This window comes from Salvelinus sp. IW2-2015, linkage group LG20 (assembly GCF_002910315.2).
Source record: "Salvelinus sp. IW2-2015 linkage group LG20, ASM291031v2, whole genome shotgun sequence".
Classification (NCBI taxonomy): Eukaryota; Metazoa; Chordata; class Actinopteri; order Salmoniformes; family Salmonidae; genus Salvelinus; species Salvelinus sp. IW2-2015.
Window position 1 is genome coordinate 47661688 of NC_036860.1, and position 17743 is coordinate 47679430.

At 42.3% G+C, this 17743-nt stretch overlaps 1 protein-coding gene and 1 long non-coding RNA gene across 3 annotated transcripts in view; one reads left to right on the forward strand and one right to left on the reverse strand.

The window, feature by feature from the left end:
• The window catches only part of LOC111981385 (THO complex subunit 2), a 72087-nt gene that overhangs the window by 49841 nt on the left and 4503 nt on the right, over positions 1-17743 (reverse strand). For both annotated transcript variants that reach the window (XM_024012617.2, XM_024012616.2), the window contains exons 6-15: positions 12562-12683; positions 11905-12038; positions 11410-11570; positions 9883-9975; positions 8541-8696; positions 6654-6826; positions 6178-6373; positions 6018-6059; positions 845-975; positions 483-584 (exon numbers count right to left, since the gene is read on the reverse strand). In XM_024012617.2, coding sequence (XP_023868385.1) covers positions 483-584; positions 845-975; positions 6018-6059; positions 6178-6373; positions 6654-6826; positions 8541-8696; positions 9883-9975; positions 11410-11570; positions 11905-12038; positions 12562-12683 — 1310 coding nt within the window. The remainder of the gene's footprint in view (positions 1-482; positions 585-844; positions 976-6017; positions 6060-6177; positions 6374-6653; positions 6827-8540; positions 8697-9882; positions 9976-11409; positions 11571-11904; positions 12039-12561; positions 12684-17743) is intronic.
• The window catches only part of LOC139029454 (uncharacterized), an 83942-nt gene continuing 68461 nt past the window's right edge, over positions 2263-17743 (forward strand). Inside the window, exon 1 of the long non-coding RNA XR_011481770.1 lies at positions 2263-2802. This is a non-coding gene — a long non-coding RNA (uncharacterized lncRNA). The remainder of the gene's footprint in view (positions 2803-17743) is intronic.

The following is a 17743-nucleotide window of genomic DNA, read 5'->3' on the forward strand; positions in this document are numbered from 1 at the left end:
GATTTCAGTTTTATTTTTTAATATAAATTAGCAAAAATTAAATTTAAAAACTTTTAAAAAACTTTTTGCTTTGACATTATGGGGAATTGTGTGTGGGTTTAATCAATTTTAGATTAAGACTAACGTAACAAAACGTGGGGGGGGAAAAATCAAGGGTCTTAATACTTTCCAAATACACTGTATAATTAAAAGTCTCACTAAAGAAAGGTTACATTTTCTGGTGCCAACCTCATGTCAGCATCGGTGTGGACACTAGAGGCTGTAGCAAATACGCATAGTCTATCACCTACACTCTTGACATGTAGGCTAATCGTGTTGTTTTCTTAACAGAAGAGCTACTGTTTTTTGGTTTTCAAATCAATTTAAATTGACTATTTTGGTTGATGGCCTTGGTGCCTTGGCAGATTGGGCACCTCTTGACAGGCAAATGACCTTGCCCCTAAAATCAAGAAATTCCAGGCCTGCGTAGCAACGTGACTTACTTCATGATGTATTTGGCTCTGTCCACAGTCTGAGCTTTGACCTTGACCAGAAGTGGGTGGCTTGTGTAAGTCTCATTCTTCCACTGCCCGTATAGCCGGTACCTGACAACCACAGGTAGTAACACAGGTGGGTGGGTTAACAGTGACATATTTAATAATACATACACCAGGACCAGCCTGGAATTAGGACCTTGAAATACCAACAGAACACAACAGGGTCGGAGAATAGAACAAGTTGTATAAACCTACATACTCCAGTCTCTGTGTGGGCTTTGCTATCTCCATTGGATGGATTCAAAATGGATGGCCAAACATGTCAATTCGAGTCTAAAAGGATACCACTATGATTGTGTGTGTCTCACCTGTGCTGGTAGGGGAAGAGTTTGAAGAGGCCCCAGAGCTCCTCTGACATGCAGGCGTTACACTCCATGAGAGAGAGCGAGGGCAGCAGCACCTGGTCTGCAATGCTCAGGAAACAACTCAGCAATGTGTCCTAGGAGGGAACAGGAGCACATCAACCACCAGAGTACAGACCAGAGTGAGTGGATACTTACAAAATTATATGGCCAAATATCGCCCCCCCAAAAATTAAATAAAAAAAGGCCCTCGGATCCTCAAAAAGTTCTACAGCTGCACCAGAGAGAATCTTGACTGGCTGCGTCACAGCTTGGTATGGAAAATGCACCGCACTCGACCGCAAAGCTCTACAGAGAGTGGTGCAGACTAGAGGTCGACCGATAAATCGGAATGGCCGATTAGGGCATATTTCAAGTTTTCATAACAATTGGAAATCGGTATTTTTGGACACCGATTTGGCCGTTTTTTTTTTTTTACACCTTTAACTAGGCAAGTCAGTTAAGAACACATTCTTATTTTCAATGACGGCCTAGGAACGGTGGGTTAACTGCCTTGTTCAGGGGCAGAACGACAGATTTTTACCTTGTCAGCTCGGGGATTCAATCTTGCAACCTTACAGTTAACTAGACCAACACTCTAACCACCTGCTTTACATTGCACTCCACGAGGAGCCTGCCTGTTACGCGAATGCAGTAAGCAGCCAAGGTAAGTTGCTAGCTAGCATTAAACGTATTTTATAAAAAACAATCAATCATAATCACTAGTTATAACTACACATGGTTGATGATATTACTAGTTTATCTAGCGTGTCCTGCGTTGCATATAATCGATGCGGTGCGCATTCGCGAAAAAGGACTGTCGTTGCTCCAACGTGTGCCTAACCATAAACATCAATGCTTTTCTTAAAATCAACACACAAGTATATATTTTTAAACCTGCATATTTAGTTAATATTGCCTGCTAACATGAATTTCTTTTAACTAGGGAAATTGTGTCAATTCTCTTGCAACAGAGTCAGGGTATATGCAGCAGTTTGGGCCGCCTGGCTCGTTGCGAACTGTGTGAAGACTATTTCTTCCTAACAAAGACAGCCAACTTCGACAAACGGGGGATGATTTAACAAAAGCGCATTTGCGAAAAAAGCACAATCGCTGCCCGACTGTACCTAACCATAAACATCAATGCCTTTCTTAAAATCAATACACAGAAGTATATATTTTTAAACCTGCATATTTAGCTAAAAGAAATTCAGGTTAGCAGGCAATATTAACCAGGTGAAATTGTGTCACTTCTCTTGCGTTCATTGCACGCAGAGTCAGGTTATATGCAACAGTTTGGGCCACCTGGGTCGTTGCGAACTAATTTGCCAGAATTTTACATAATTATGACATAACATTGAAGGTTGTGCAATGTAACAGGAATATTTAGACTTTTGGATGCCACCCGTTAGATAAAATACGGAACGGTTCCGTATTTCACTGAAAGAATAAACGTTTTGTTTTCGAGATGATAGTTTCCGGATTCTACCATATTAATGACCTACGGCTCGTATTTCTGTGTGTTATTATGCTATAATTAAGTCTATGATTTGATAGAGCAGTCTGACTGAGCGATGGTAGGCACCAGCAGGCTCGTAAGCATTCATTCAAACAGCACTTTTGTGCGTTTTGCCAGCAGCTCTTCGCAATGCTTCAAGCCTATCAACTCCCGAGATTAGGCTGGTGTAACCGATGTGAAATGGTTAGCTAGTTAGCGGGGTGCGCGCTAACAGCGTTTCAAACGTCACTCGCTCTGAGACTTGGAGTAGTTGTTCCCCTTGCTCTGCATGGGTAACGCTGCTTCGAGGGTGGCTGTTGTCGATGTGTTCCTGGTTCGAGGCCAGGTAGGAGCGAGGAGAGGGACGGAAGCTATACTGTTACACTGGCAATACTAAAGTGCCTATAAGAACATCCAATAGTCAAAGGTATATGAAATACAAATCGTAGAGAGAGAAATATTCCTATAATAACTACAACCTAAAACTTCTTACATGGGAATATTGAAGACTCATGTTAAAAGGAACCACCAGCTTTCATATGTTCTCATGTTCGGAGCAAGGAACTTAAAACGTTAGCTTTCTTACATGCCACATATTGCACTTTTACTTTCTTCTCCAAAACTTTTTTTAGCATTATTTAAACCAAATTGAACATGTTTCATTATTTATTTGAGGCTAAATTGATTTTATTGATGTATTATATGAAGTTAAAATAAGTGTTCATTCAGTATTGTTGTAATTGTCATTACAAAAAAAAGAATATATATATATATATAAAAATTATAATAAATAACAAAAAATATAAAAAATAATAATTCGGCAGATTAATCGGTATCGGCTTTTTTGGGTCCTCCAGTAAAATCGGTAAGACGTGCGTTAATCGGTCAACCTCTAGTGCAGACAGCTCAGTATATCACGGGAGGCGAGCTCAGTGCCATCCAGGACCTCTATATCAGGTGGTGTCAGAGGATGCCCCAAAGAATTGCCCAAGACTCCAGCCACGTCTGGCAAACGGTACTGGAGCATCGGCGCTTGGATCAACAGGCTCCGAGACAGCTTCTACCCTCAAGCCATAGGACTGATACATTTTTTATTAAATGGTTACCTGGACTATCTGTACTGACCCTATCTTGCACTGCTCTATGCACACTCACACAAAACCCACACACATCCACTACAAACACACGCTCTCACACACAGCTGCTAATCTGTTCTTTATTTTACTCATCATCATCTATCCTGATTAGGGCTGTTAGCGGTTAAGCGCTAAAATCGGTTAGCTGCTGAAAATACATTTGACCAGTCATGATTATCAATCTATAGATTAATTTGCGTAATTTAGTGGAATTAAATTGTCTTGTGTGTATTTGTTACTCGTTATGCATCTTATTTATCACAGGCGCATAAAATACAGAGCCTAGTTTGAGGTGCGAGTGGCCTATCACCTGTCAGACAGCGCGAGAACAGTTCCTCAATCTGTTACTGCAGTGAAACATGTGCTTTTATAAGGCGAGTCAGTAAGCAACAAATAACAATTCTACATGCAATCGCGTGTTAACTGTTTTCATGGCCAAGATTAAAAAGAGCTACTATTTGGAGTGGACACGTTGTTTGCAGAGCGCACAACCTAGGCTACACTTGTGAGAAAAGTTTTTGGTTTATTTCATTCCATTTATGAGTCGTCAATGTATTAATAGTCTTTTGATGGGGCGCTACTGTCAACCTTGAGTAAGGACATATACCGGATTACGCATAGAAGTAGGCTACCTGGCCTGCGCGCAATGTAGGCCTATAAAACGTGCCAATTTGGGGATCTGATACTATTTCTTATTGTATTAACTCACCATCACTGTGAAGTTTCTCAAATATTTTATTATTCAACTCAAACAGCAATTAACAAAGTCTGTTACTACAGCCATTGAGAAAGACAATAGTTCCTCAACATAGCCTATGTAAAAAATCTTTCCAGTTCTCTCCCATTCGATAACCACTCAGCATGAAAGGGGGGGGAATAAACGTAAGTCAGGTAGGCCTATTTTATAACTTCTTATCCCTTGCGCAAATAGCCTACCATTTTGTCCGTCTGTCCAGAGCTCACTGGCATGGGAAACTGAGGGCCCAGAATATTTTATACAATGCTACAATTTGTTTAGCATGGGCTGGATCAAGTTAATAGTGGATACAATGTTTCAAGTTCTTGCAGACAGGCAAAACGTAGCCAATGTGATTTAGAGGACATTTTCTACCTGCGGCTGCAATGTTCGTATTTGTTAGCTTAAAGTAGGCTATATTTGCATTTTGGTAATGGCAATAAAAGTTATATAGATTTGTATAATTTTCATTTAGAATTGATTAGTCACGACATTGATTTTGAGATACTTTATTATAAATAAAATGAAACTGTTCCACGAAAATGTGCATATGAAAAGCATAACTGGTACGCAGATCAGTAGAAAGGTTACGATAACTTGGCACTCCAAATGGAAAAGGTTGCGGACTGCTGGTGTAGCCTTTTACCGGCAACTTCAGGATAATAACTAAGGCCAGCAGCAGCGGGAGGAGGGCTTTGGAAAAGGGTTCCCTCTTCTGGTTAGGCTATATTGATCTCTGGCTCCGTCTTTAGTCATTTGTGTGTGTCGCAGTGCTTAAAGCATCATACAAGCTCAGTGGGCTACATATTGTTGATTTCATTAAAAAACACACGTCTTAAAATTTCTATTGATTAGTAGAAAGATCAGACCACTCTCGGTCGACCAATATTTTTTGTGGGTCGGGAACAACCCTACTTCCTTCATGTACATATTTACCTTTGTTGGATTCTAGTCAGAATTATAGTTATTAATGTTACCACACTAACTTATTGATTACTTTACATGTATAAGGAATGTATATGTTGGAGTCAATGAAGGGTAGATAGGGACTTCCCATACAGCAAGTCCCTGAGTGAGATAATGGGAAGTCCAGAAAGTTCATATTCTGTTCCATTTTTCTAAAGAGGGAGGCAAAGGGCAATAGTTAATCTCTGATAAAGCAGGCCAGCTGCGGAACTAGGGAGGAGCGAGTAATTCGGCTCGAGGTCAAGTCAACAGATGAAGTGAGATGAAACCTCTGGGTGGGGGGCCAGAGGGGCCCACCACAACAATCATTTCACACACAAACTTCCACAAAGGTTCTAGCATCAGGCAGGGTCATGACAACGCCAGTGAGAGGAAACAAATAAGTTCCTGCCTAGCAACAGAGATGTATTGGCTGTCTAGATGTGTAAGGAGTTGACCCCGCCTATGAGGAGGTTATAAATATATGTGCTTGTGTAATCATGCCTTGTCTTTGCACGGGTATGACCCAGTGGGTGAATATACTTTGAGCTTTTCCAGTCGTCCGTTTGAGTTTGTTCAGAACCTAACACCTTAAATACCTCGTAATCCTACACAATGATCTGGTACTCACTGCATATATGTGTTACTATTTATTTATTTGATACATTTTTAACTCGGCATCGTTGGGAAGGGCTTGAAAGCAAGCATTTCACGGTAAAGTCTACACCTGTACACCTGAATTTATTCTCTGTGAATTCATCGTGCTGATTAATACAACAAACCTGTTCAAGACACTTCTTGGTCCCATTTACTTTGACTACTCACCATTTTGTCCTTGACGTTGTCATTTCTACCCTCACTTTGGTACTGGAGGAACAAAAGAAAACACGAGGGCAATTAGTGAGATGAAGCCAGGGTAGGAGGGTATGCCAATACATTTTCCTTTGGGGATCAATAAAGCATCAATTGACTTTAGGGCCTGTACCTCTTTCATAAAGCCCTTGCCCAGGCGTACTATCTTGGCAAAGAGGATGGGGTCATGGGAGAGGTGGGGCCCCAGGTAGCAGAGCATGCTGAACACGTCCCTGCGCAGGTCCTCAAAGCTCTCGGCAGGCCTGGGGGCCCGCTTGTTCTTCAGGGGCCTCAACAAACATCCCTTGGCCCCTTTGGGGACCCCGGCTCTGCAAAGGGAAACACAGGTGAGACAAGGCATACTACAAACAGCAACATAAAGCCTCCACTGCTCTAGTGTTAACACTAGGTGGTTCTGCATGCGACTGTTGTTGCATCTGTGTGTGCCTACAATTAAATGAAAGGCTGGCATCAGAGTTTGTAGTATTTTGGCTGGCAGGCTGTATATGTATGTACACTGACATGTCGTGTTGTATTTAGGTGAATGTGTACATTTCTTCCACTAATATGTAAAGAGCACAAAGTGAATCCAGGGGAGCGGGCGGGCACCTGCGGTACAGTGGCTCCACAGTCAGATGCAGCAGCTGGCAAAGTGCCAGAGCAATGGCCTTGTGAGAGGTGGCGTAGAAGGAGGGCATCTGGTCCATAATGCTTTGGGCATGGTGCCAGTCTCCGATCCTCAGCAGCGCTTCCAACAGACCCAGCTTCTGGTTATCAGGAGCCTGAGGGTAGAGGGGGAGATGCGGTGTGTGTGGGTGAGCTTGAGTGAAGCTCAGGGCAATTGGAGCAGCAGCAGAAGTTAGTCTGAGAGCAGCTCGTCCTTAGGTTTATGACGGATGGATTTCACAAAGTACAAAGCAAGCCCATTAAAAGAGGTTAAGGAGGATTTGCAAACACCTAGTGAGTAAATCATGAGTCGTAATTATTATAACAATTATTTTTACCCCCTTCTCCTCCCCAATTACGTGGTATCCAATTGGTAGTAGTTACTGTCTTGTCTCATCGCTGCAACTCCCGTACGGACTCGGGAGAGGCGAAGGTCGAGAGCCATGCGTCCTCCGAAACACAACACAACCCGCACTGCTTCTTGACACAATGCACATCCAACCCGAAAGCCAGCCGCACCAATGTGTCGGAGGAAACACCTAGCGTCCAGGTCAGCGTGCACTGCACCCGGCCCACCACAAGAGTCGCTAGTGCGCGATGAGACAAGGATATCCCTGCCGGCCAAACCCTCCCTAACCCGGACGACGCTGGGCCAATTGTGCACCGCCCCAGCCTGGGCTCGAGTGCCTTAGACCACTGCGCCACCCGGGAGGGCCTATGAGTCGTTATTTTCTCCAGCAGCACTGGATGGGAACAAGGAACTGTAGAAATCTGTCTTCGTACCTGACGCTGCACTTAATTCATGTGTGACTTACACAACCACCTGTGACACAGCATAGTAACAAGGCAGTGTTGTCAGGGAGAGGCTGAGTGTGGGATGAGTTAACTAGCTAGAGGACGAACTGATATTCTGCTCATCCAATGTCACAAATTTTTCGGGCCAGGCTATTTTATAAAAAACTAAAAGCACTTACGTCAAACTGTGAGCTTAATGTTGAAATATGTTTGTGAATTTGTCTCCCAGTGTGTTGGAAAGCAGACGGAACCAGGTTCTCCTCTAGGATTTTGCCTGTACTTAGCTCTATTTCATTTTATTTTTTATCATAAAAAAAATCCCTAGTCATAAGCATACCCATAACATGATGCAGCCACCACCCTGTTTAAAAGATGAAGAGTGGTACTCAATGTATTGTGTTGGATTTGCACCAAACATTACACATTAGAACAGAGTTAATTTCTTTGCAGTTTTACTTTAGTTCTTTATTGCAAACAGGCTGCATGTTCAGGAATATTGAAAGAATATTTTTTTTTTGTGCAAGCCACTGGAAAAACTATTATTGAAAGAGTTATTTGCTACATTTAGCATTAGCATGATGCGGGCACTCAGATGACAGATGCAATCTGACAATCTGGATCTTGGGCTGGAGGCTGAATTTATTTTAGAAACATGGTTCACAAAAGCCTTCAGTGTTGCTCTTCGTTACTTTTAACGCGTGGGAGGGAGAGGGGGCTGCTGCTGCAGCTTTAACTCTAACAGACCTCCTCTGGCCCATCAATCACTGTCTGTCTGTCTGTCGGTGGTGGTATGCACAGCCCTGCCTCAGACAGACACGGACTGACACCTCGTTAACACACAACAATAAAGCCTTTTCCCTTTCCTTCAGCAGCACACAGAGGCAGCCTTATAAAGACTGGGCTTCATCATGGCAATTAAAGAATGACACTTAGTGGAAGTAGACTTGTGCTTTAGTGTGGAACAGTTACCCAAATGTGGAGACATGTATTTCAAATAGTAGAAATGTGTGCGAGTGTAACATGAGATTAATTTACCTTGTCATTCTTCTCCTCCTCTTTCTCCTTCTCTCTCTCCTTGTCCTCAGTCTTCTCGGAGGGCACCACCACCATGGTGAGCTTGCGGGCGATCTGCTTGGCCTCTGTGATTTCTCTCTTGTGCTCCTCTACAATGCTGGCATCCAGTGGCATCAGCTGGGAGGGCAACACAGGCTCAGTCATACATCAGGTCACAATTTATAGCACCAGGCATTTAGATTTCTCTGTTGGATCACATGTTGCACAATCTGGCATGCACTGAGGACAACCAATGTTAGTCAAATCTTTGATATTAAATTATATACATATAATTATACAATTATATGCCTTTAGAAAGTATTCCCACCTGTACCTTTTCCACATTTTGTTGTGTTACAAAGTGGGATTAAAATGGGTTTAATTGTCATTTTTTTGTCAACGATCTACACAAAATATGTCAAGGTGAAGAAAATGTCTAACACTAGTAAAACATTTATAGAAAAAAACGAATATAAATTGATTAGATAAGTATTCAATCCCCTGAGTCAATGGCAGTGATTACAGTTGTGAGTCTTTCTGGGTAAGTGTAAGAGCTTTGCACACCTGGACTGTACAATATTTGAGGAATTTTAATTATGAGATTTCTGTTGTTTGAATTTGGCGCCTTGCACTTTCACTGGCTGTTGTCAAATCGAGCCCGTTAGCGGGATCTCAGCCATAAGAAGTTAATTAAAGTAAAACAGCAAAGAAATTAATGCCTTGTTGCAAACAGGATGCATGTTTTGGAATATTTAGTATTGTGGATTAACTATAATGTTGTTGATCCATCCTTAGTTCTCTCATATCACAGCCATTAAACTCTAACTGTTTTAAAGTCACCATTAGCCTTATGGTGAAATCCCTGACCGGTTTCCTTCTTCTCCGGCAACTGAGTTAGGAAGGACGACTGTATCTTTGTATAACTCAGTGTATTGATACACCATCCAAAGACTAATAATAACTTCACCATGCTCAAAGGGAAATTCACTGTCTTCTTTTTATTAGCCATCTACTAATAGGTGCCCTTCTTTGCAAGGCATTGGAAAACCTCCCTGGTCTTTGTGGTTGAATCGGTGTTTGAAATCCACTGCTCAAATGAGGGACCTCACAGATACTTGTAATTTGACTCAAGACATTTCAGATTTTCATGTTTAATTAATTTTTAAAGATTTCAAAAAACAATTCCACTTTGCATTATGGAGTACTGTGTAGGCCAGTGATTTCTTTTTTAATTTAAGCTCTAACAACAAAATGTGGAAGAAGTTGAGAAGGAACTGTATTATGTGAGACAATGCTCTGTAGGTGTGAGTTGAGAGATGCTTACGTGCACATAGATGTCCTCCAGCTCTATAAGGTTGTGATGCAAGAGGGCGGCAGCGATGTGGTAGAGTGACGTGGGGGTCTCCTCATTTGGCTCCTGGGAGGAGAAGGACAGTCAAGGAACACTTAATACATACTGAGAAACAGCTAATGGATATGGGAGGGGGTCCAGTACAAATCAGAGAAATTCACTCTGCTGTCTTTTGATCCTCAACTAAAGTGTATATTTCAGTGAATGGCAGCTAGGGATGCACATTTCGGTCAATTTTGCTTCTGACTAACTGACCCTCATTAACCGTTTTTATTATTATTTATTTATCCCAAAACAGTAAAATGACACAACCAAAAGAAAATACTATGTATACATACAAGGAACGGACATGTTTCCTAAGAGCTTCATGAAAACATGCAAGAATAGCAAGCCTATCGTCTTATAGTCAAAAGGCTATAGCATATTATTGAAGATGCAACTGCTGTAATGAAGCAGCTAATAAAAAAAGTTGTTTTCAAACATTTGCCAAAATGCAATTCACGGGAAAACACCATTCTAAACAGAGCATCTAATGCGAGCGGTTCCATAAGTGACCCGTTGCAGGAAACTAGGCGTATGTCACGGGTCACTACCTCACATGTGACAGCGATGAAAATCTCAGCTAGTAACTTCGAGGGGAATCTAATAGCAACAACTAGGACAGGTTGCTAATATGACTAGGATTCGGTCTCTGGATTCTGGACAAAGTTGATATGAAAACCAATAGAACAGGAGATAATTGCTGGTTAATGGCATGAGTCTTTATGGAACAATTGTCTCCACATTTCTATGGTTGGATTTTGGTTAGGCTACTTTGAAGCAAGGTATAACAACTACACTGCCTCAAGCTTACATTGTAAAGTGGTGGGTGACATGCTGATAACCTGCCTACTGTTGACAAAATTCTACGCGCATCGAATCGGAGGAACGCTTTAATTACGAGTTAAGAAATTAAAAATAGCTATTTTTAAATCTTGGCCTACAAAAGAGCTGGCATACGATTGCATTTAGAATTGTTATTTGTTGCTTACTGACTGGGCTTATAAAAGCAGGATTCACTCTAGTACCAACTTTTTGAGGAGCTGTTCTTACGCTGTCTGACAGGTGATAGGCCATTACACTCTTCAAACTAGGCTCTGTATTCTGTGCACATGTGATAAGATACATGACAAGTAACGGAAATAAACAAGCCAATTTATTTCCACTAAATTATGACAGGTTTTTTGTGGTTAACCGTTAACAGCCCTACTGGCAGCAGTAATATTCACATCAGGTCTGACTGCACCATTCACCCTCATTCTTGCAGATCAAGGGAGAATGTGGGCAAGACTTATGTTCTCATCAATAAGACCTTGAAGTATTTTTATTTAATTTGGTTAAGGATTTCTCCGCTTCTTGGACATGTAGCTCCTCACAAACACCAATTTGTACAGTTTATATCCGGCCAGTTTCAGACAGGCTGTAGAGTGCACAGTCACAGTGGGGAGTCTGCTCTCTCACCTGGTTGAACTTGAACTTGAAGCCCAGGATGTGGCAGAGGGTGAGGGGTTCACACATGTAGGACTTGATGAGGGGCAGGAAGAACTCATCTTGGTCAGAGCGACACTCGTACACCTCCAGGATGATGTCCAGAACGCGGTTGGGGTCCAGGTTGAAGCATCCTGCAGGGTAGAGAGGGGGTAAGGGTGTACAGATGACATTGAGTAACTTGGGTACAAAATAAGGCAATGTGTAATGTAGAGTCTAAAGAGTCTAAATGGAGAGTTGTCTTTAAAAAGTAAAAAACTATATTAAGGTCCCATGCAACAATTCAATCCTTAATTTAAAAACTGTAAAAAGCACTTCTGCCAAACTTATAATCTCGATTACTTTCTTGGTTGGTCACAGAAATTATACATACACGTCACAGAAAATGCAGCGAGACTAAGAGTGCAACAAGGACCCGCTGCTTCTTGGCGGTGGAGAACGTGATGAAAAAGACTAGGGGTTTCATACCTATTAGGGACTTGATGCTCTCTAGGACGATGTGGCTGGTGATGTTGCCTGAGAGGTCTTGGCCCAGCTCAGTGATCAGCTTGGCATAGCCCTCATTCTCTTCCCTCAGCAAGTTGAATTTCTGCTGCTTGTAACTGTAAGGGGACAGAGTGGAAAACAATATGTAGGAGGCCAACCACTCACCATTAGATAAACAACTTCAAACTTTAGGCCCAAGCGTGAATGCAAGTGAAATGATCATTTATTGTGTTTCTAGTGTATTATAGGGCAATAGAACCCTATACAGCCTGAATAACCATGTTTTGCAGCAAGGTAGTGCGTGAACAGTCAGAGAATATAAACAACTAAAGTGATGTAATTTCTCTACATTCTGTGCTGACCTTACATTTGGCGTTCATGGCAAAGCTCACATCCTATAGAGTAAATGTTGACATATGAAATGCTACAGCCACAGGCTGCGAGGTAGATAACCCAAAGTTACATCTCCAACCCTGGGCTAACAGCACATTCAGCCCTGACCGGGGAATAACAGTATCTTACTCTAGTTCTGGCTACTTGGTCACACCATTCAATTTATTACATTGTTGACCTTTGACACTGACCCTTACAGGATTTTTGTTTTTTTACAGATGAAAATGAGTCACTTGCTCCACTTACAATAGTTTGGTCTTGATTTTTACGATTTTCTGGTTGAACTGATGAGCTTGCTTTATGAGTCCCAGGGACTCCAGGGTCTCTGGATCCAGCCTCTCCTTCAGGATGGCATCTGGCACAAAGAACTGAAGAGAGGGCAGGATGAAACAAACAAGTGTTATATAAACAGTCCCTCCAGGATTCCGCGGTCACAAAAATTCCAAGCATATTGTGGGAGGGCTTGCAAATTTGACCAATCACTGCACTATTCCCGCATAAAACAGTCTAATGCAACATTATCCCAAACTGACCCATAACACATTACAAAAACAGGGCTCACAATTTAAACCAATAAGCGCACATTTACCGAAAATTTGGTTCAATCAAGCCACGCCTCAAACCTTTTTCCTCAGCGCATTTTCACAACAAATTGGACAAAAATCACTACACAATGCCATGCAAAATGCCAGAATTTCCACAGCAAAATCAAGCATTTTTGACACCAATAATAACAAAAAACCTTGTGAAATCCTGGAGGGACTGTATAAAGATTAGTAAATAGATCTTACATGGTTATGAACAGGGGTGAGAGTAGATTTAATTTCTTACCGGTACGGGACACCAAAGTGCACACACAAATTCATTTTTTGTATAGCCTAGGTGTAATCATAGAATTACATATAGAATACCTATTAATATCATATGATCTCAGTGGGCCAAGGACTAGTAAAGATATGCCATAACCCTTTTAATAACGTGCATTACCTTTTAACATAGACGGCACGTGGGTTTCAACTTTGGGGAAGCTCATTTTCACCATAAACATGCACATTTATAATAAAGCATTCCATGCATCCTCGCATTTGCAAACTTATGTTAGTCTACTATTCCTAATGTGATAATTAGAATGGAGTCATTATTTAAGCTAACACTAACTCCATCGCTGTTGGCAACAACAAAAAAATTACTTCAATGCAGCGCGAAGGGGTGTAGAGTAGGCCTATCAGATACATGTCTTGTTGGCCTTTTATAAACACATTTCATGCAATTCTACTACACTTTAAATTAATTCAGAAAGTATTCAGACCCCCTTCCCTTATCCACATTTTGTTACATTACAGCCTTCTTCTAAAATTGATTAAATAAAAATCCTCAATCTACACACAATACCCCATAATGACACAGCGAAAACAGGTTTACACATTTTTGTAAATGTGTTCAAAATAACAGAAATCCCATATTTGCATAAATATTCAGACCCTTTGCTATGAGACTCGCAACTGAGCTCAGGTACATCCTGTTTCCATTGATCATCCTTTAGATGTTTCTACAACTTGATTGAACTCCACCTGTGGTAAATTCAATTGATTGGACAAGATTTGGAAAGGCACACACCTGTCTATATAAAAAGGTCCAACAGCTGACAGTGCATGTCAGAGCAAAAACCAAGTCATGAGGTCGAAGGAATTGTCCGTAGAGCTCAGAGACAGGATTGTGTCAAGTCACAGATTTGGGGAAGGGTACCAAAAGTTGTCTGCAACATTGAAGGTCCCCAAGAACACAGTGGCCTCCATCATTCTTAAATGGAAGACGTTTGGAACCACCAAGACTCTTCCTAGAGCTGGCCCCTCGGCCAAACTGAGCAATCGGGGGAGAAGGGTCTTGGTCAGGGAGGTGACCAAGAACCCGATGGTCACTCTGACAGCTCCAGAGTTCCTCTGTGGAGATGGAAGAAACTTCCAGAAGGACAACCATCATTGCAGCAGGCCTTTATGGCAGTGGCCAGATGGAAACCACTCATCAGTAAAAGGCAGCCCGCTTGACACCTAAAGGACTCTGAGACCATGAGAAACAAGATTCTCTGGTCTAATGAAGCCAAGATAGAACTCTTTGGCCTGAATGCAAAGCACCACGTCTGGAGGAAACCTGGCACTATCCCTAAGGTGAAGCATGGTGGTGGCAGCATCATGCTGTGGGGATGTTTTTCAGTTGCAGGGACTGGGAGACCAGTCAGGACAGAGGGAAAGATGAACGGATAAAAGTAGAGATCCTTGATAAAAACCTGCTCCAGAGCGCTCAGGACCTCAGACTAGGGCGAAGGTTCACCTTCCAACTGGACAATGTCCCTAAGCACACAGCCAAAATAACGCAGGAGTGGCTTCGGGACAAGTCTCTGAATGACCTTCACCGGTTCAGGCAGAGCCCCGACTTTAACCTAATCTAACATCTTTGGAGACCTGAAAAAAGCTGTGCAGCGGCACTCCCCATCCAACCTGACACAGCTTGAGAGGATCTGCAGAGAAGAATGGGAGAAACTCCACACAAAGTTGTGCCAAGGTTGTGTCATAACCAAGACTGGGGGCTGTAATCACTGCCAAAGGGGGCTTCAACAAAGTACTGAGTAAAGGGTTTCAATACTTAAGTAAATATGATATTTTTTTATATTTATTATTATTATAAATTTGCAAAAAAAAATCTAAAAAACTGTTTTTGCTTGTTCATTATGGGGTAGTGTGTAGATTGATGAGGATAAAAAACTATAATACATTTTAGAGTAAGGCTGTAACGTAACAAAATGGATAAAGTCAAGGGATCAGAATACTTTCTGAATTCACTGTATTAGCAGAATCTTATTACGACAAATTATAGGGTAGCCTACTCTGCTGACACCTGACAGATCAATAAAAACAATGTTGTCTGATCCATATAAAAGGCCTACAAAAAAGGTGAGACACAAATACAATATGACATCTATCTAACCTGGAGGAGGAAATTATTGTCCAAAAACAACCAAAAAAGTGTTACTGACCCAATGATAAAGATAGTGAATATGTTCACTCACCAGGGATATGGCTGATGTTCAATTAAGTTAAGAATTTTGGTAACTAAAAGACAGACTGGAGTCTTTTCAGTGGCATCTCTTTACAGCAACATCCATTTGCTTTCCAAACTGTTTTCTGAAATTGTATTTAAATATTGTGATTTGCCTGGCTGGGTCTCCACTTTTCACTGACAGTCACAACTCAATCATCTATTTGTTACTTTCTGTGCGCTGCCCAAATTGCAGGCCTTTCCGCCTGTAGGTTATGCAATTTAAAACAACAACAACAAAAAAGAAGCTAACGATCCTCTGTGGCCAAATCATACTTTCTGGTGTAGTTGCCCATTTTGAATGATTTTATTTATTTCTGTATAGACAGGAGTAAGCTAATAAGCCTATATAATTGTGGCAATTTAATTAAATTTACATTAGGGAAAGCGTCACCTAGCTTTATGGACGTGTCGCCTATGCCTTTTAATGCGGCATAAAGAACCAGTCATGATGTTTTCATCTGATTGTTTGACAATCACTTAACAAAGGGCTCCTGCAGGCTACCCGCGCACATTCATCCACTCACAAAATAATTCCAGCATTCAAACCCCAACAGTGCAGCAACAATTTGATGAATGGAAAGAGCCATTCGTTACAAAAAACCTACGTGTACTGTATTTACATCTGTCTCTTATACACATCTAGATGTGTATAAGAGACAGACAGTGCACTGTGCAGCAACAATTTGATGAATGGAAAGAGCCATTCGTTACAAAAAACCTACGTGTACTGTATTTACATTCTGTGAAGGCCTACACGTGTAGCCTGAATTGACAAGATACATAACCGGGTGGAAGCCGGCTAGTGATGGCTATTTAACAGTCTGATGGCTTTATGATAGTCTCTCGGTCCCAGCTTTGATGCACCTGTACTGACGTCGCCTTCTGGATGATAGCGGGGTGAACAGGCCGTGGCTCGGGTGGTTGATGTCCTTCATGATCTTTTTGGCCTTCCTGTGACATCGGGTGCTGTAGGTGTCCTGGAGGGCAGGCAGTGTGCCCCCAGTGATACGTTGGGCAGACCGCACCACCCTCTGGAGAGCCCTTTGGTTGCGGGCGGTGCAGTTGCTGTACCAGGCAGTGATACAGCCTAACAGGATGCTCTCAATTGTGCATCTGTGAAAATGTGTGAGGGTTTTAGGTGCCAAGCCAAATTTCTTTAGCTTCCTGAGGTTGAAGAGGCGCTGTTGAGCCTTCTTCACCACACTGTCTGTGTGGGTGGACCATTTCAGATTGTCGGTGATGTGTACACAGAAGAACTTGGAAGATTTCCACCTTCTCCACTGGGGTCCCGTCGATGTGGATAGGGGCGTGCTCACTCTGCTGTTTCCTGAAGTCCATGATCAGCTCCTTTGTTGTGTTGACATTGAGTGAGGTTATTTTCCTGGCACCACTCTCACAGGGCCCTCACCTCCTCCCCTGTAGGCTGTCTCATCATTGTTGGTAAAGCAGGCCTTCTACTGTTGTGTCGCCTGTAAACTTGAGGATTGAGTTAGAGGCATGCGTGGCCATGCAGTCATGGGTGAACAGGGAGTACAGGAGGGGGCTAAGCACACACCCTTGTGGGGCCCTGTGTTGAGGATCAGTGGAGGTGTTAGTTTCCTACCTTCACTACCTGGGGGCAGCCGCCACGAAGTCCAGGACCCAGTCCACCTGGGGCGGCAGGTAGCCTCGTGGTTAAGAGCATTGGGCCAGTAACCGAAAGGTTGGTGGATCGAATCCCCGAGCTGACAAGGTAAAAATCTGTCGTTCTGCCCCAGAACAAGGCAGTTAACCCACTGTTCCTAGACAGTCATTGTAAATAAGAATTTGTTCTTAACTGACTTGCCTGGTTAAATAAATAAAATTTACAAAAAGTTGCACAGGGCGGGGTTCAGACCCGAGCTATGGTGTTGAATGGTGAGCTTTAGTCAATGAACAGCATTCTTACATAGGTATTCCTCTTGTCCAGATGGGATTGTGCAGTGCAATGGCAATTGCATCGTAGGTGGATCTATTGGGGCAGTAAGCAAATTGAAGTGGGTTTAGGGTGTCGGGTAAGGTAAAAGTGATATGATCCTTGACTAGTCTCTCAAAGCACTTCATGATGACAGAAGTGAGTGCTACGGGGCGATAGAAATTTAGTTCCGTTATCTTTGCTTTCTTAGGTACAGGAACAATGCTGGACATCTTGAAGCAAGTGGGGACAGCAGACTGGGATAGGGAGAGATTGAATATGTCGGTATTCACTCCAGCCAGCTGGTTGGCGCATGCTCTGAGGACGCGGCTAGCAATGCAGTCTGGGCCAGCGGCCTTGTGAGAGTTAACACGCTTAAATGTCTTACTCACGTCGGGG